The sequence below is a fragment of the Apis mellifera genome, linkage group LG14 (genome assembly GCF_003254395.2).
Source record: "Apis mellifera strain DH4 linkage group LG14, Amel_HAv3.1, whole genome shotgun sequence".
Lineage (NCBI taxonomy): Eukaryota > Metazoa > Arthropoda > Insecta > Hymenoptera > Apidae > Apis > Apis mellifera.
The window spans coordinates 10365309-10384666 of NC_037651.1; the positions used below are offsets into that span (position 1 = coordinate 10365309).

At 39.1% G+C, this 19358-nt stretch overlaps 2 protein-coding genes across 6 annotated transcripts; one reads left to right on the top strand and one right to left on the bottom strand.

The window, feature by feature from the left end:
• Positions 1–683: 683 nt before the first annotated feature.
• Positions 684–2530, bottom strand: LOC408503 (uncharacterized Golgi apparatus membrane protein-like protein CG5021). 4 transcript variants are annotated; one of them, XM_006565664.3, is made up of 5 exons: positions 2444–2530; positions 1963–2039; positions 1616–1850; positions 986–1228; positions 684–904 (listed from the first exon to the last, which is right to left on the bottom strand). In XM_006565664.3, exons 1-5 carry the CDS (start codon positions 2456–2458, stop codon positions 839–841), a joined length of 636 nt encoding a protein of 211 aa, XP_006565727.1. In that variant the 5' UTR covers positions 2459–2530; the 3' UTR covers positions 684–838. The 4 variants fall into 4 exon arrangements, with proteins under 4 accessions (XP_006565727.1, XP_006565726.1, XP_006565729.1 ...); XM_006565663.3 differs by having other exon boundaries at positions 986–1240; positions 2444–2529; XM_006565666.3 differs by having other exon boundaries at positions 2240–2474.
• A 254-nt stretch (positions 2531–2784) lies between these two features.
• Positions 2785–18903, top strand: LOC410567 (zinc transporter ZIP11). 2 transcript variants are annotated; one of them, XM_006565662.3, is made up of 6 exons: positions 2785–3298; positions 4233–4482; positions 5949–6100; positions 6195–6280; positions 14707–14964; positions 16594–18903. In XM_006565662.3, exons 1-6 carry the CDS (start codon positions 3191–3193, stop codon positions 16670–16672), a joined length of 933 nt encoding a protein of 310 aa, XP_006565725.1. In that variant the 5' UTR covers positions 2785–3190; the 3' UTR covers positions 16673–18903. The 2 variants fall into 2 exon arrangements, with proteins under 2 accessions (XP_006565725.1, XP_394046.1); XM_394046.7 differs by having other exon boundaries at positions 3191–3298; positions 4233–4614.
• The last annotated feature ends 455 nt before the right edge of the window (positions 18904–19358 follow it).

Genomic DNA, 19358 nt, shown 5'->3' on the forward strand with positions numbered 1-19358 from the left:
ATCGTAACGTTATTTACGTTCTTTTGTATCATTCCAAAAGTTTTGTGTATGTTGTACGTTAGTTGCGTGTCTATTGTTAGTGTTTATAATTTTTTATATCCCAGAGTGTATAGCAATATGTGGTTTGTTGTATTCTTCTTCTTAAAAAAGCATGCAACTCGTATTTTTCGGAGCAATCTTTCCTAATACAACAAAATACAATCGGCCATTATCGCTCCGTGCAATACCGAGACGAGTTTGTTACACTGTGCGTAAGATCATCTCGAGTTCATACGTTCGGATAAGATTGTAGTCGATTGTTAACGATTACAGTCGTTAATCCCGAGAGAAATATGAATTAAAGAAACAAAGAATAAGTCAAATATTAAATATCGTTGAAAGAATGGGAAATTATTTTGTGATACTTTCTTGCCAGAAAGAATACAACAGGCTGAAGTGAATATAATAAATGCAATGTTACTGATTAACACCTATACAAATTAAATATTGTGTAATAGAAAGTCTGTTGACAAGGAGAAATAAGGTGTACATTATGTATTGCCCTGTGGCATCAATAAACTAATAATTAACGTAATGTTCCCATTTAACCGCTTTTTCTTTAATATATATATATATATATATATATATATATATATATTTTTTTTTTCTTATGCGACAAATAAAAAGAAAACAAGAAAACAACATTTTGTTTTTTCATAGCAACTTAATTTTATGTTTCATCCGATCAAGATATACATAGACAAATATTATTATCGACGTTATTATATACAAATATTTTTTGTGTAACGTTCATTATGATATCGTTTTTATATAATATCATTGTTGATACTTTCTAATTTTATATCACATTGGTTGGCTCGTTTGAATTACCCGTGGGAGGACTTCTAGTCATCATGGATGCAACCTGAAAAATAGTAATTATTATTAATCTATCGATTCGTGATCCGTGATATCGATAATTGCGAACGAATATTTATTTACTAACATTTTGTATGACTTGTTTCCTCAAAAAATCACTAGTTGCCGCAGAAATATTTTTATCATTTCCCATTTTGCATTTCACGTATCCGTATAAATTTGCACCATTTAAAACAATCGCGATACAAACAAGTAGAAGCCACTTAAATCTTAAACTAAATAATGCCACCACAAAAAATACTGACCATAAAAGGGGACAAAGAATTAAGGCTAACCAAAAGATACGAGCTTCCGTGGTATTAATGCGATTCTGTTGAACACCCTGAAACACAGGGTACATAATAGACCTTGTATTTTATAGTAAACAATTATAATTTTTTACATATTTCTTTTCTTGTCAATTTACTAAGAATGCTTTAAATTCCTACATAATTATAACGTTTCTTTTCTCTTTAACCAAAATATGTCAAGGCTACATAATGTGAAATCTAGTAATCCTTGAACTATTCGTTCAAGAAAAAGCAATGTCTATCAAAATATAAAATATAAAAGTATACGTATAATGCTTATAAATCAATCAGTTATAAGTATATAATTAGTTAGTTATAATTAAACTTAAAGTATAATTAATTATAAAATAAAATTGAATATAACTGGATACTTAATCTTTATACAATGTAAAAATTAAAAAACAAACCTTTCTAGATTCAAATACCCAATGGCTCTTTCCATTATCATCCACGTAATTCCACCATCTAAGTCCAACCATTAATCTTCCAGTAATATTTTTTACAGTCCAAAAATCCATTGATAAAAGTAATACAACAACAACAAAACTAGTTATAAAACTATTTGAAAACCATCCACATAACATATATGCTATTATCGCTGATATTCTGAAGGCTAAATGAAACATGGTGACATATGGATGTCTAGAAAAATTTAATTTTATCAATTTTAAATATTTTAACTGTTTGTGTATTTATTATATTGTAACTGCTTATATATAAGTATTCGTATATTTATATTCGTATATATACGTACTTAAGTTTATTACTATTTTGACTCGTTTCATCTTCTTCGCCAAAAGCAATTGTATCATCGTCCATTAGCAAAGGAACCTATAAAAAAATAATATAAAATTCGTAAACAAGCAACAAAGACATAACGTGGTGAAAATAATTATTAATTAATCAAAGAATAAAAATTTTCTTTTTCATTCTAAGAAACTTTATATATAAAAGAAATTAAACAGCACTTTATATATTATAAAACCATAATCACAAATAACGAATTTATATTAAATTTAACTTAAATATACCTATGAACAGATAGTCACGAACAAATGTCAATAATAATTCTTCCGATACAGCGATAAAATGGCGTTGATTTTTACGCGCTAAAAATGATTCTTTCCTATGATGCTTTAAAGTAAATTGGTGTGGTAAAATTGTAATAAAAAGAAAAAACAGCCGACGTCAATATATATGAAAATCGAATGGGTTGAAATGTTCCGTGCACTTACCGACGCAGACGCCATGTTAGCGTATTTTACTAAAAGCTTCCAGCGATACTAACGCCTTGATTGGCATGAGATAAAGCGCGAAATATGTATCGAGACGTTTTGAATTAAAAATCCTAAAAGAAAAGTTAAATATATTTTTGATCAATCACAAACGATTAAAGTTTCTAAACGTACTTCGATAAACGAGACATCGAATGCCTGTCAAAATTGATATACGTTCAATATAGTTTGAATATTGAGTGCGTCCCTGCAAATCGTTGCCGGATTGGTGCATTGAAAATGGCAAATTCTATTGGCCAATTGAGAAAGTGTTTAGCGTCACATGTATGTACAAGCAACCCTATTTGTACGCAAGGGCGAAGAGTGTGTTCACGGTATGGTCATCTACGTATGCTCGTCCGGTTTCATGTCAACGTTCTGCGTATCCTGCTCGGAAATCATAATTGACAAGTGCAGGAACGAAGTCGTCGTACAACAAATTCACGCGAATATGTGTTGGTAATAGTAAAGTGGCAATAGCAACACTGATATTCAGTAGTAATAGTAACTGTAATGAAGGTAATATCAGTGGCGACTACAGTGGTAGTAGTGGTGGTGACGGTGATGGTGGTGGTGCTAGTGGAGATAAGTGCGGGGGACTGAATGCATATCAACGAATTTCATGTCCCACGAAACACTTTCTCGTGGTTCACGTCGTAGAGAATGTGCGGTGTAATCTAAGGTGTCGTGAATTTGACGATTGGTACAATGTTAAAGGATTATTCGCCGATTGTACAGGCGCTCCTAGGAACGTTATTTACATGGGCTCTCACTGCAGCGGGTGCCGCACTTGTCATCGTGATTCGAGGAAAGCAAGTAAGTTTTATTTCTTTGCTTCTTTCTTTTTTCTTTTTCGAATCAAATAATACTTTCAATTCCTATACACTTTTTTGAATATTTATCATTTTATCAAATAAAATCACATACATTCTAGGTCCTAACCTATCTTATGAAATACATACTAACCTTATCCGGCTTTATCGTACTTTCTTCGCGGGAATTGCTCCGTTTTGAAAATATTTTGAATTCCGTCTTTTCCCGTCAATTTGAAAATGTCTCTAAAATTTTTATAATACTTCAGATATCATATTTCGTTATAAAATTCGTTTTAATTTTTACTATATTATACTGTAACATATATATTATAATAATATCTCGATTTTGTTGATTATTAAATTAATGATGTTTTTTAATCTAAACATTTGTAATGTAAATTTTTACAACCAGTTAGCACGAAGTTAATTAACTCTTCTGTTTGCGAATCGGAATGAAAACGTATTACGTAATTTCAATGTTATCTATAAATTTTTCTTCTTTTTTTTTCTTTTTTCTTTTTTTCTTTTTTCTTTTTCCTTTTTTTTTTTTTTGTAAGAAATTACTAACAGATACCTACTCTGTTCAAACTTTATCTGATAAGATTAAATTTATCCTAACTGAACGTATAATGTAATATAATGTAAAATTTACAATTATAAAAAAACAATAATTAAACAATTATAAAACATATCGTAAAATTATTGGATATGCAGATAATATTTTATATATAATAAAAAAAAAAAAATAAAAGAATAAATGAAATAATAAGAATGAAGAAAAAAAGAAAATTAGGGGGGAAAAATTAATTATTTTTAAAATGGAATGAACGTATCATTGATGATTCGTACGAACAAATGTATTTAAAAGTTTAAAATTACTTTAGAATAAGAGATAGAAGGATTGATTCTAAAATATAAAACGCATTTTATTGCAGCGTAAATTGTTGGACATCAGCCTGGGATTTGCGGGCGGCGTAATGATAGCGGCAAGTTACTGGTCGCTACTGGCACCTGCTATCGAAATGGCGACAAAGAGCAAAATTTACGGTGCTGAAGGCGAATACGCGTTCGTACCAATCGGAGTTGGATTTCTCATAGGCGCGGCTTTCGTTTATGGGACGGACGCGTTGATATCTTCCCTTGGCATTCAGTCCCCCAATGTGCTTTTAGCTATGCAGTCAGTCGGTACGAAACAAAGACGCAAGATCCTTGCAAAACTAAAGAGTGACGAGGATTTAGACGATTATGATCCGTATAACGACGTACAGATATCTGATGGAAAAATGTATACTCAAATTGAATCGACAACCATCGATGGTATCATATTTTTTTCTTGTCATCCAATTCATCCAACATCCAATTCTCTCTGTAGGCTTGGAAAATGGGATCAGTTCACGATACACGTGTATATCATGTTTATGTATAAAAAAATACGTATAAAAGATTCAATGTACACTCGCCCCTCTTTGCTTTCTCGTACAATAAGCAATCGATTTGTTCAGAAATAAGCAAATATTGTATCATATTATAATCTGCAAAAATAAAATATCCGATGTTCCGTTAATTCTGTCAAGGGCTGCTACTTATTTCTGAACAATATTAATTTTTCGTGTATATTGTGCACGTATTGTCCAATTGTATTGTATCATAGTGTAGTTAGCGATTTACTATGGAATGTTTGTCAATCTTAATGCTTTTTGCGTTAAAAGTATGGAAAGGAAAGTAGTGTATGCATGAGAACATTTCAAAGGAATAAGTGGAATTTACAAAAACACGATCGATAAAACATTTAATTATTGAAACATATAATGGCAGCTACCTCCTTAAGACTGCTTGATAATTAAAGAAACAAATCAATCCTCGATGTTCGTTGTATCTTTATGTATATAAAATTTATACTACGCGCTTAAGTATTTTATATCATAATATCAAGATAAATTTGCTTTTTACGTAATATGTTTCAAATGCTTATAACATTTTCTGATATCACGTGTTTTTAATAATGGACAATTACTTAAGAACAATAGTTTCTTCTTCTTCTTCTTCTTCTTTTTTTATTTTTTTTTCTTTTTTTTTTAATTACTATCGTTGTTCATGTTTTAATCAAAAATCAACCTCATTAATAAATCAAAGTTTGATGCGAAGTTAACTCGATGACAAATCGTACAAAACGTATTGCAAAATCTAAAAAAAAAAGTTTAATTTACATAACAGTTGCAATATCAGCTAAATTATTAAGCAGTCTTAAATAAACTGGTTACTACTACTACTAGCTTATTAACATATTATTAACACTTTGAAAACTAAAAATAAAAAGTATTTTTCCTTACGAAATAACCACATCGACATGGATAAATTTTTCACGATCGTGTTTAAAAAATATTCCACAATTTATAAAACTGATCTTATTAATCCTGCCTGCGGATCTAAAATGTAATAGACAAGAAGTACAAAAACTTTATAATAGAAAATAAAAACCGGGTATTAAAATATAATAAATTTTACCAAGCCTTAATCCAAAGTCATAATAAGAAAAAAAAGGAAAGAGTAGAATGTGCTTATATACACATTGCTGGTGTAATGTTTAAATATCTTCCAAAAGATCAAGCCGTAATATTATTTTTTTTAACAATCATCGTCGCACTTTTCAGGTTTCTATGAGCAAAATACCCGAAGACGTCAAATTGCGAATATAAACAGGCCAACAGAGCAAGGAGAAATAGGCACGATTTACGATGATCCCAACAACGAATGTAGAAACAATCAATGGAAAAGAGTATTGTTATTGGTTGTTGCCATCACGGTATGTAAATTAATCAAGTAATTTAAAATACAATGAATAATATAAGAAAATATAGAGGGAGTTAATAATAAAAATTTTTGCAATACACTATCAGGTACACAATATTCCAGAAGGTCTTGCAGTTGGAGTAGGATTCGCAGCAGTAGGTAACAGTGCATCAGCAACTTTTGAAAATGCAAGGTAAGCAACGCACGCTTCTACCGTCTTCTAGAAAATACTCGCGAATAGATTTAAATATTATTCCACATAAATAACGCATTAAAATTTCAAACATCGTCGAGTGGATATGTCTTTTTTTAATTCTTTTTTTAATCGATAAAAAAAACTTGTTTAACGGTGGAAAATTATATATATTATATATTATATATATAAATGTATACAAGTTACGTAGCGATATTTCAATTAGATGCAGCGAGCATCTAAAATTGTTCACTTAGATCAATCGGGCCTATTAGATTCATTACAGAAGATCAAATCGAATCGTTTAGAGAGTTACGTTACATATCGTTTCGATTCATTAAAAATGGATATATGTACGTTTATATAAAAGCACGTTTCAGAGTTCTGTACCGTTCTGTACACGATAAGAAAAATATTCTTCGTTTTCACTTTTCTTTTGCGCGCGTTTTAAAATAATTTTTTTGATTCCGACATCGATAAAAACAGGAGGCGTTACGTTCGCATACGCAGCGAGCGACGCTAGTGTACAGCGTTGAGCGACATCGAGAACGATTCGTATCGCTCCTAGATGGCTGTAATTTAGAAAGAAGTTGAGCGAGTTGCCGATAGACGGTAGCACCATTGACGGAGAATCATACACGAGTTACGAGCGCGTGCTAGGAGGTCCCCATGAATGAGTTCTATGGTGGTCGGTCGCGAGTGCCAGCCGCAGGCAAAGTTTATTGGCAGCAGTGGGTGCCTGTTGCGCGGGGGAAGGGCACGTGTGGCCCTGGAATTCAACGAGCCCTAGGCGCCGCGCATTCCATTCCATACTCCTTTCCCCGCTTCTTCTCTCCCCTTCGACTTCTCCCGAACTCGCTCTCCTTACTGCCTTACGCTTTTGACTTTGGAACATCGCCTGCTATGACGTGCTACCACTTACAACGAGATCGAATAGTACGACATTGATTTCATTTTTATCAAAGAATTGAAGAAAGAATATCCGAATAACGTAAACTTTATTTATAGAAAAAAATTCGACGATATCGCCAACTTTCGTATCTCCATCCTTCCTTCCTATCGTTCGTTCCTCTTTCTTCTCTCTCTTTTTTTTTTACATAAGATACAATGGATATTTAGAGTCTTTTTCGAATGAACGGTCTATATCAACGTTTTTTTCCCTCTGTCACGCGATAGTTGAGAAATACGGAGCGAATTCTCTTTGTTCTTTAACGTATATACGATGACTTTGAGAAAAGCAAGGTCCATCGGTGAAAATTCGAAAGAACTTTCGACCTGTAAATATAAAATATTGGTAAATTATTTTCTTCGCTTCTCGAAGAGAAGAAGAAGCAAAAAAATATTGTGTATGATAAACGGAACGATGTAAATGTAATCTCGCGCAAATTTTCCGGTTATGAATGAATCGTCGACGTCGTCTTCGTCGTCGTCGTTTTGGTCCTCGAAAGATGACCCCAGCCAATATATCGGAGGCATGCATATCGCCACGCACCAATTCGTACTGTGCGTACATTATTATCGCGTTGAGAGAATTTCTTCTTCGATTTTCTTTCGAGAAAAATGATAATCATATATCGATCGATATCGAGATCGAAGAATGCGATTTCGAAAGTTTATTTTCGAGAAGTTAATAAACTAAAATATTGGATACACTCGACATAATGAGTCAAAGGAAAGGAAGAAAAAAAAATGGTCATCGAAACGATTCGCGATGGAATGGTTTCATCGCGCAACCGATTTATATGTGTTTTCGATCGATGAATCGGTCGCGCCGCGTCCTTTCCAAGGAAAAGATAATTCATTCTTTTGAAGATGGAAAAAGAGTGCTTAGTTCCATTCCAGAGGCGGCGAAAGAATCATGAATGAAAGGTTGGTTGATCGGTAGCGGACGGCCGTTCACGTCAGGAATAGTTGAGAGTAAGCAGACAGGACAAATAGAGCGAGAAAAAGAGAAAAGGACGATGGAAAGGCGGGCAGCCGATAGGAGCAACGATATTTGCACTCGTAAAACGTTCAAGGAGATCCGGTACTGAGTCACCCTCCAAGGTATGCGAATTTTTCCCGGAATCTCCTCTCGTTCCTATCTTTTTTCTTTCGAAATTCGTCACAAGCTGAAACGTCACAACCAGTGTTCTCTCTTCTGGATCTGTTACACGGTATCCTAAACTCGTGAACGAGAAGTGAAAAAAAAAAAATTCATTCAACTCGAACGAACACTGGTCGGAATTCGTCGAAGAAATTCGTCTCCTCCGAATAATCGACTAATTCGCGCCTCTTTTTTCCTCTTCTTCTTCTCGTATTTCGATCGTAGAAGAGAGAAGGAAAAGCGCGAGTGAAAGCGAGAGAAATTGTAGCACGCGTAAAAACTACGGAGGAACTACGGAGCGGTGGATCGGCGTGGCACGTAGATGAGGTGTTGCTATGTTAAACACGGCGCCAGACAAAGCTGCCGACGAAACCACCTTATTTCAGTATCCTATATCCTCCTGCGTGTGTCCGTCTTATTATATACCGACCGACCGACCAACCGACAAGTGCTCAACCGCGCTACGGCCCTTCTCTGTCCTCGCTCGCATCTTTATTTTTCTCTCTCTTTTTCCTTTTTCTACTTTTTGCCCGCTCTTTTCTCTCTGCCATTTCGTCCTTTCTCTCCCCTCCCATGCCACATAGTACACCGTAGTAACTACAAACTACACGATAACTCCTCTTCGTTTCCCAAATAAGAGGAATCGTTTTCAATGTAATTGCAATCTCGTCGCCGACGATTTTTCGGTAACGCAACCTTTGAATGGCGTTTCCCTTAATCGTTGTACTTTGTACTCCCGCTAACTTATCGCGCGCGGGAAGTTAATTGTGACGTGTGTTAATAGCAACGGAAGTCGGTTACGATATAACGCTTCCCGTTCAGTTTTTCAACGAGTATTACGAAGAGCGTGCATGCACGTGGCTACCTCGGGACGAGCTTCTCTCCGCGATAAGGAGAATTTTTCCTTCCTTTCTTTTTAATGGAATCATGCTCGTATAGCATCGATCCGATTCGAACGTGTTTCTCGTCCTCCAACCACGTTTTCTACGAGATGGATCCGAGTGCAACCATTCACGGCCGAAAGATTCCGGGAACTCGACTCGCGAGACATTCTCCTCTCCGGCTAACAACAAACACGTCGATAGCTTTTCTCGGCTAGTATTTCGCGTTCGAGCACGTCTCTCTCTCTCTCTTCTTTCTTTTCGCCTATCCGAAACAAAGATACTTTCCTAAAGATATACATACTACTACTACTAGGATCAGAGATACCGGTCGGTGGACGATTCGAGCGATGGAGGAAAGCAGAGAGAGAGAGAGAGAGAGAGAGAGATGGGTGGCGATCGGAGGGCACGTTTGTCATAGCCACTTCCTCCTGCTCTTTCTTCTCTTCTCGAGCGATCAAGAACAACTACTACCACCACCATCATCACCACCACCGCCACATCTCTCGATCTTGCTCGGTGTCTCGGTTAATTCGTTTCTCTTTCTCTGGCATCGGGCGATGCACTGGCGTGCACGAAGCAACGACTTCGCAATGCTTGGAATGCAGCGGCATTACGCATGCGCATCGCGTACCTTACTCGGAACAGACGAACAGCCGGATCCCCGTTATGTCCCTCGACGATGGCCTCGGGACGATCGTCCGCGCCAACTAGCCAGCCGTCTTCTTCTTGCGGATCGAACTACCGTCGCGATGCTTATACGCTTGCGTCCGACTACATGCTTATATAGGTATATATGTACGCGCAGCCTATTTCTTCCTTCGTACCGTTCATTCGTGGTCAGCTCGATAGACACCTGCCGACCGATCCTTCTCATTTCGATCGACCCAGATCTTGCCCGATTTATATATATATATATATATATATATATATATATATATATATATTTTTCTCTTTCGCCGATTCAAATTCCTTCATTCTCTTTCGAGAAGAATAGAGAAGAAGATGGAAGGAAACGAGGCGACAGGTTGGCGATAATCGGCAAACGCGTTTGACGTTAAGAGGCGCGAAACGATGCCGGAGGTAGCAGAGAAAAGCGGGGTTGATCTTGGTCTTATGATTTTATGGTGTTAAGCCGTGGCCGGTGGCCTCGGAACTCGGAGCCGAGAAGAGTCGGGAGAACTCGCCTTGGCGTTGGTGGAATGCGGGACGGGCAAATCGCGGTCGGCCCGCTTGCGCCTCGTTCCCATGCATTCCTTACTCCCTCTCCCGTTCCTCCTTCCTCTCTCTTTTTCTCTTCCCCTCTCTCCCTCCCCTTTTTCCTCTTCCTCGCTCCTTACTTTTCTCCTACAAACGCGTTTATACGTGTATACGCTTCTCTTTCGAACCCAAGCGTCTTACGGTGTACCGACCAACCGCGCGCTTCAACGCTCTCTTTCTCTCCCTCTCTTCTTCTCTCTCTCTAGTCCTCTATCTACCCACTTGCTCTATCCTCTATCTCGTAAGTTCGCGCGATCAATTCCTTCAACAGAGATTCATCGCGATTCCTTTCCTCTCCCTTCCTCTTTTTTCTCCTTCTTCTTCCCTCTTTCTTTCAAATTGTCTTGTCTTGTCGGGGAAGAGCGAGACGAGAAACGTTCCCTTTTATTCCTCGATCTATTTTCGATCGCGAAAATTTAATCAAATTCGATTCGTTTTCGTCTGGCGAACGTGGAAAAAGAAAGATATATAATTCGCCGAGCTTGAAAGCCGGTGAATAAGCGTTGCCACCTAAAGACACTCGGGTTGCTTATGGAATGCAAAATGGCGACCGCGGGGCATTCAACGAATCTACTTGGACGCCATTTTGGTATACACCGAGAGACCGTGTATATACCGCTATATTCGATCATCCATCGATCCGCGGCTTAATTTCTCTCTTCTCCTCGTTTAATCGAGCACTCGGTCGTTTGGCTATACTGGATTTAACCTCGTCTCGAAGTCTCTTCTAGAGGTACATTCGTACATTCACGCGCGTGGATATCGATTTGAATAAATCTGGAATACGGAGTGGAACGGTCGGGTTGGTTAAAATGTTTGCCAAGATGTTTCATCCGGAGAAATCAGCGATTCTCGGGACGAGACAGCGCGACGCCTTCGCGCGCAATTCCCGAGGCAATGGATGCCTTCGTTTCTAATTTGAAAGGCGAACCATAGCGGCGCTCGATCTCGCTAACGCGTAATAGCGGAAAAAAAAAATTTATGAATGGGCCTTGACTCGGCCTCTCTCTTTCTCTCTCTCTCTTTTTTCCTCTTTCACGAAAACAAAGTTGTAAATACTCGATAAATATCTATCGACGATATCTCACGATATCTTCCAAGCAAAAACTCCTCGATATCCGTCATCGATAAGAATTTGGTATTTAGGAATTCGCGCGGTTACAACTCGCGTTAAAAATTCGATGGGAACGTAGAGGAATCGGGTCCAGAAATGGGAAAGAGAGTTTAGAAGAAGGAGAGGAGAACGGTGGGAAGAAGTGAGAAAAAGAGAGAGAAAGAGAGAGGAGGGGGGAAGAAACGAATGAATCGAAGGGGAAGAAGGATGGAATGGGATAGGAAGAGGAAGAGAGAAAAGTAAGAAGGTGAAGCTAGCTAGCTACGGTGGAAGGGGACGAGGATCATTCTTGGAACTCGGGTGACCTCCCCTGGTGTAACTGGCGAACAGCCGGACCCGACGGATTAACTGTACAACCACTTATGTACTTATATACATCGATGCTGTAGGAACGCGACGACGATGCCATCCCATGAAATAACGTGCTACACGCCGCGGCATCGCATACCATACCATGTGCTTGGCCTGTACGAGAGAGCGCAGCGATCGTGCATCGCGCGTCATTCATTCACCTGTTCACCCACCTCGTCCCCCCTCTCTCTCTCTTTCTCTCTCTCTATCGATCGATCTCCGATCTATTGTTCCTTGCAAATTCTAACCGTCCTTCTATCCATCGGGAAGGAGGGGGACGGGAACGTCTTTCCGCTTTACCTCGCCGTTCTTTCTCTCCGCGCAACCCAAATTTTTCCCTCCCTGCGTATTCATTATATTTTCTTCTTACTTTCCTCTTTCCTCTTCTTGTTCAAAAGAAGAGATTGAATTCTTCTCTATTCTTTTTTTTCTTTTTTGAAACTTGGTTACGTTCTCTCTCTCTCGATTGATCACATCGAGTCGATACATTCGATCTCTGTTCATTGATCGCTACGTTTCATTCATTCAACCCGATAACCGTCATCGTTCGTTATTCGTTTAATCGCCGCTACGATTACGAAAACTCTCTATTTTTCTTTCTTGGTTTCGTAAATATCGAGAGATATTTCGTGCAAAAAGGAGTGGTGAAACGAAATTGACGGATGGTTAAGAGGAGCGGAGAAGCGTGATTAGCTTATAAGAAAAGGAGGACGGAGGTCTAGAACGGATCATCTGCGAAGCGAGTCGTATCTCCAAGTACCTCGAGAGTCAGCGAGCAAAATGGAAAAATGTAAAGAATGTCGAAGTCGACGACCAGTTTGAAGAAGTTACCATGATCGGATGATCGAGGATGATCGTTCGGACGAGGTACGAGGGCAGACGTGACGTTTTATGGAATCTTTGTGCGTGTCCATAATTTGTTTTCAAATAATTTTAGAAAAGAAAACGGGGTATTTATTTTATTACACTTTTTACTATTTCTACTATTATACTATTTTCGTGCATTCCTATACGTCGTTATTTCTTTTTTTTTTTACATAAAAGAAAAATTTCGAATAAAAGCTGATAGATCGAAGTGTGATTTTCGAAAAGAAGATTGCGCGATGAAATTATTTTTCTCCTTAAGGAATACTTAAAGGCGAAAATAAAAATCCAATCAATCATTGGAATCATTTTTTTAATGCATAAATAAATAACACGTTATATAAATTCTTTATAAAAGGAATTATTAAATCATTTATTGCGAAAAATTATTTACGACTTATGTAATTTAATATTTTTTCTTTTTTTTTATAGAAAATACTGAATACGTCGATTTATGCAATAAAAAGGATACGATTCCATTTAGAGAAATAAAAGTTGAGCTTCACAAATCTTCTTGTGAGAAAACGAATGACGTTGGAATATAATCCCGGAAAAATTTCAAATTTTATCTGAAACATTTTTTAATATTATCAAAAACGGTCAAGATATTTCTTATAATCAGAAAGTTACAAGTTTATTTTTTGAATATACTTTTTCTAGAAGCAGAGTCGAAAGAAACGTTCAGTATCGCAAAAAGAGTATAAATAAATGCATATCTCTAGAATTAAGAAAACTATAGAAAAAATGAAAGGTAAGTATATAAAACTTCTTTTTAAATCATATTCTTCTTTGAAATTTCCATTTCCAAGAATTTTCTCGAAACAAAACAACAAAAAATGTAAATAAAAAAGAATTTCGAAAAGCAGACTCGGAAAATCTAAAGAAATATTCGAAAATTTCAAGAATTTTCTCGAAACAAACAACAAGAAATGTAAACAAACAAACATTCTGAGATCAGAGATAAAAAATTTTGAGAAATTTTGTAAATAAACATTGAAAAATGTAAATAAACAAACTTTTGTTTGTAAACAAGGTCTCAAAAATTCGAAGAATTTGATGTTATTCCACGAATTCTTGAAATTCCAAAAATTTGATATCATTTCTAAGAACTGATGTTAACTAAAATTCTTTAAAACTTTTAATCTTATTTTTTACGAGATATTATTTTTATATCAAAAAATTTATTGAAATATTTATCAATATAATATTTTAAAAATTCTTATTTTTGTGTATTTTATATATATATATATTTGATATCATTTTTAAATTTAATCATAAGAATTTATAAGAGAATAACAGTAAAATATGATAAAACGCTTCTTAACGATGATAATCGTTGTTGCACATTCTCGTTTAACTTGTCTCTGCCAACATCCCCGAGTCGAGGGTGGCGAATCGGTCGGTCTAACATGGATGGGGATCGCATCGATCATCGATCTCACCGCCATCCATTCCTGTCGACGTATGGAAAAATCGGTATACGCGAATGAATATCGAAAATATAAAATTAGGATTCAATTTAAATCGGTGTTTCGAAACGATAACGTCGCGAAATGAAAATGACGGGGAAGAGTTGAAACGACTCTCGAACATAACCGAACATAACAGGAAAAGGTATCACGTGTACCTATCTCATCCGCGGCTCAAGTTAGCTCGCAGAGAATCACCTCGTCTCCTTATTTTTGTTCCTTTTTAACGCGCGATCGAGATACGCTCGTTCTCGTTAAAGCGGGCATGTTTATTTTTCGTGCCACGTGTCCGCCAAGGTACGAACGAGTTCTTTCACGCAACTTAACGTACCTACTTAGCTCGCGCTACTACAACTTTGTTTTCTTTTTTTTTCTTTTCTTTTCTTCTTTTTTTTTTACAGAAACCTCGCAATCGGAATCGGTATTCAAAATTTTCCCGAGGGATTGGCGGTGTCTTTGCCCCTGCAAGCGGCTGGGATCAGCACACTGAAGAGCTTCTGGTACGGGCAACTGTCGGGGATGGTGGAACCTCTGGCCGGCGTCCTTGGCGCAGCCGGAGTGACGTTCGCTGAACCCGTGCTACCTTACGCGCTCGCCTTCGCAGCCGGTGCAATGATCTATGTCGTGATCGACGATATTGTTCCGGAAGCGCATCAAAGGTCAGTCGTATTTCTCTCGCGCATATCTACAGCGATTAGAAACGTAAGAATACGTAAATCTCTCTTTCTCTCCCTCCCTCGCATTCCTATCTCTCTCTCCGGCTCCGATGTATTACCGTTCGAAACACGAGGCGAAAAAAGGAATAGCGCATCGCGGACGTATAGAGAAGATAGAGGGACGCATGTACGGCGCATGTTCGAGAACGATTACGGTACAATGGCGCGTGACGGCAGTAGCGTAGTTAGCGAGGCGTCGGCAAAACGGACGTGGCGAATTTCTTTCCCAGGCTCGGCTGCCTAGTCGAAGACGCATTGTCATTATAATTGGCTTCTTTTGTATTTCGCGTGTGATCTAACCGCCCTGCCCGGATACCCGACTCCACGTATAAACGCGTTCGCTCACTATTCCTATGAGACGGTGATGTTAACTCGGCTCCCTCGGGAAACACAAAAGTGACGCGATCTCCCTCTTGTCCCTCTAAGTAAACGGTTGCTCCTAGACCTCCAACAGGATTCGACAATCTCTCTCTCTCTCACTCGGGCGCATCGCGTGTGATCATTTCGAAAAGTAGAATCGAGGGGAGAACAGAGAGAGAAATCACAATGCTCCCTTCGCTTTCCGGTCTAACTGGACGGTGTAGAGTCTCTCGGTGTAAACGCGCATGCTCGTGCGCGCGTGCTCTTCCAATTGGGGGATCGAGCGATATCGAGAAGGAAAGAAGCGCAAAAGGATAAGGACGAGAGAAAGTTTGCGAGATCCGAGAATCGATTGGCGTTTTCGTAGCGGCGCATGCGCACGGCGTCGGAAAAAGAAAGGAAAAAGCAGGTCTCTGCTAATACCGACCGAAACAATTCGTCCTCTCTTTTACGTAACATAATAACTCTCGGCAATTCGAATTTCTCGAATTTTTCTCGAATCGAACGATCGTTTCCCGTATTCGATATCCCATATTCGAAGGAAAAATCCCGAATCGAAATTTTTCGTTTATTATTTCCGTAGTGTCTCCGAGTCGAAATGGTATTACGCGCGATCCTTGGCGATAGATATTTCGTGGCGAGATGTCGGGATATCGGGATCGTCGCATATCGTTGGGAGCGCAAGCTATAATGGCTGATAAAAATACAAATTTCCGAGGCCGAAAGGAGGTATTCATCGCGCGGATATGATTGATGTGGTAGAACGCCCACCGAAACACAACGGCGCATTTCACCGGCCGTTAAAATTGATGGCCGTGTATAATTTACGAAATCAACAAGCCGTGACGTGTAATACCAGGTACGAGCGTGTGTGCTTTGTGTGTACTTAATCCCTACTTATATCGCGATAACCTTTTTTATTCCTCGCCGCGTATTCCTTCTCTTCTCGATCCATCCTCCATTTCCCCGATTATACGGGGTCCATCTTCGATGCTACCGGACCCGTATATATTCCGCTCCGTTTTTCCAGTATTCCCCTCTTCGCACCTCGGATAATACTCCATCCTCTCGTATCCTAATCGCTGGTCCATCGATCCTCGACGTCCATCCACTCCAATCCAACGAAGGAGAGCGTGTTCGGCACGTCTTGTCATCAGTGTTCATTTTCTTGAATCTTTGAGACAACGTATTTTTCTTTCTTTCTGATTACAGTGGAAACGGTAAACTCGCCAGCTGGGCCGCCATCGTTGGCTTTTTGGTAATGATGTCCCTAGACGTCGGATTAGGGTAAAACGATTGATCGTGCGAAATTGTGAGGCGTAAAATACGAACGCCAAAATCGATTTCGTGTTCGTTCGCAAGTCGACGCGTATTATTATTTTTCAAGTATTAACTCGAGCAATTCCTAAGACGAATTCGCTTTCTTTTAATTCGCCGCTCTTTCGAAATACAGCGGTCGCTCGGTATCGGTCGAAGCCGAGGTTAAACAACTCCCTTCCCCGAGCTTTTGCCGAGCGAAAAGTTGTTTCTAGTTGTTCAATAGCTAGCGTGTCCCAATTATCGTCAAAATTATCCAACCGTGTCTTCCAACAATCTAGTCTTTGTTGATCCGATTCGAGAGTCAATTATCATAGTTGAACCAGGCGACGATCCACGGCGATTAAGCTTTACAACGTTCTAAGTCGAATTTGATGCGACGATACAATCATCGTTTCTATCCCCTTCCCCCCGCCCTTTCCTTCCTTCCTTCCCTTATCTTCTCTACGTCGGTAAGTACGAGGTATGAAAATATCGGAATTGGCGATTCGTCAAGGATCGAATAGAGACGTTCCAGGCATTTCTAGAATCTTGTATTTGGGGCAAAAATTCATAACGGTTAAACGGTTGATGATTCGGCTGTAACTTACGTTACGCGAGATTCCACTCTATAGCTTTCTTTCTTTCGAACGAGGATTATTCTGTTCCCGCGAATATGCAACACGCGATATAACGTCGCAATCTGTGGAAAATGTGTTTTCGCACGACAATCGTTTGCTACACGTTAGATAATAGACGCACGCACGTACATTATAATTCTGTATCCTATATCCCGATCGGTTGGTCGTTCTTGTCGATCGACTTGAAAACTGGAACGAGTAAAACGTAAAATCGACGCGTCGCTATATATATATATATATATATACACCTTAATACAATTAGACATGTAACTATAAGTTTACAACTGCCATCTTGCCATCTTTGTATAATATTTCTCTTTTACCCAAAACGAGTAACGAAGAGCTCTTCTCGATGTTACCAACTATTTAGTTTTATCGATCTACCGTAGCACCGCACCAGGTAACGGAATACTCATCGATCATGTTTCGTTTCACGCTCGGCGCTCAACACTTTCTTGTAAAATAAAAAAAATACTATTTTTTCGTACATAATAAATTCATACGTAGATATAAGAGATTCGCACGTTATTTGTACATGTGAGAAGCGCGACTCGTTCCAAGATAAGTGAAAAAAAAGAAAAAAGAAAAGGAGGATGTATATATGCGTGCGATCGAATAACGCACGGTATATAAAACTGTGTATATGATAGTTTAATCGTGTTCCTATAAAGAACGATTCTTAGTTGAAAAGATTGGATCTCGAACCAAGACTAAGGAGAAAAGGAGAAGAAATCGATCGCCGTTTCCTTTGTATCGAGGCAACGCGTTTAAAATACAATAGTTCAGTGGTCGCATACTTCGCGAGCGAAGTGGCGCTTTGGAAACCTTCTCCCAACTGTAAACCGATTACGTTATACCTAGTATCGATATTAATATAACCGTAGACAATTTAAAAAGTTCTCGAGATTAGGGAGCGTTTGGTCGGACGATCGACGTACAAATACGTACACGTAGCTGGATACGTATTTCGTTCGATCGTAAATAGGATTCGGTTAATTACTCTTACAAGACATAGCGTTTGTTTGTATCAAGAGCAATAAACTTCGAATTTTACGGAGGGTAAAATTGGAGGGAAAAAATTTTAACAAGATTTTATCCGTCGTTTCTCGCCCCTCGATATACGACGAAAAAAAAAAAACCGTCGGAAAGCGTATCTCGAGCGAGAGACTAAAATTTTAAATCGACAAAGGGGAGGAGGAAATAATTGGATGGTTGCGCAATTGTCGCGAGTCAAGTTCCCTGTTCGTGTTCGTTCGATAATAAGAGGAAGAGCAGCAAGACTCGACGCGCGCCTAAGAGGAAGATGGAGGAAGGTTAGTCCGGCGAGTTAGCCAAGCTGTTTGTTGGCGGTGAGGTAAGATTCGGTGAAACGAGCGTGCAGTATCGGCACGGTGGACGCAATCCTCGTCTCGCGTCTCGCGTCTCGCGTCTCGCGCCTCCCGTCTCACCCAAGTTGCATAACCCAAAGAGAATCGAGGCATGAATGGAGCCGAGCGACAAGGACCGGTGCACCGCTCAGTTTCCCGGTGCAACGAGTCGGCAGTCGTGGCTGCCGGGTGGGGATGGGAACCCAGAGAGAGAGAGAGAGAGAGAGACGCATCGGTATTCAAGAAAGAGTAGCATCGCGGGAGCGGCGAATCGGAGCGAGAGAACGAATGATACGGCCGCGTCGCGTCGCGTCGCGTCGCGCCGCGCCGCGCCGCGCTGTGCCGTATAGAAATGGCGCAGTGCTCGACAGAATCCAGCCTGCGAGAGAGAGAGAGAGAGGGAGAGATAGACAGGGGCTGACGCGCGATTCTCGTCGGAAGGACGGAGAGGCGACGACAAAGGCTGGATGGCAATGTCTAACGTGGATAAAAGAAGGGGGAGACGAGACGCCTCGGAACAAAGAGAGGACGAACGTTGCTAGAGAAATATGCGGTGTATATATGTGTGTGTGTATAGAGAGAGAGAGAATAGTCGTAAGGTGAAAGAAGAGGAGGGATGGACACGTAAGTAAGTAAGTGAGCGAGGAGCGAGAGCGAGCGAAGTAAGTAGCGG

Coding starts and splice junctions, on each gene's coding strand:
- LOC408503 (XM_006565663.3), bottom strand. Junction 1,851..1,962: donor CAAAATAGTAATAAACTTAA/GTACGTATATAT, acceptor AAATTTTTCTAG/ACATCCATATGTCACCATGT. Junction 1,241..1,615: donor GGGTATTTGAATCTAGAAAG/GTTTGTTTTTTA, acceptor CCTGTGTTTCAG/GGTGTTCAACAGAATCGCAT.
- LOC410567 (XM_394046.7), top strand. CDS start 3,191: ATGTTAAAGGATTATTCGCCGATTGTACAGGCGCTCCTAGGAACGTTA. Junction 3,299..4,232: donor TCGTGATTCGAGGAAAGCAA/GTAAGTTTTATT, acceptor ATTTTATTGCAG/CGTAAATTGTTGGACATCAG. Junction 14,965..16,593: donor GTTCCGGAAGCGCATCAAAG/GTCAGTCGTATT, acceptor TTCTGATTACAG/TGGAAACGGTAAACTCGCCA.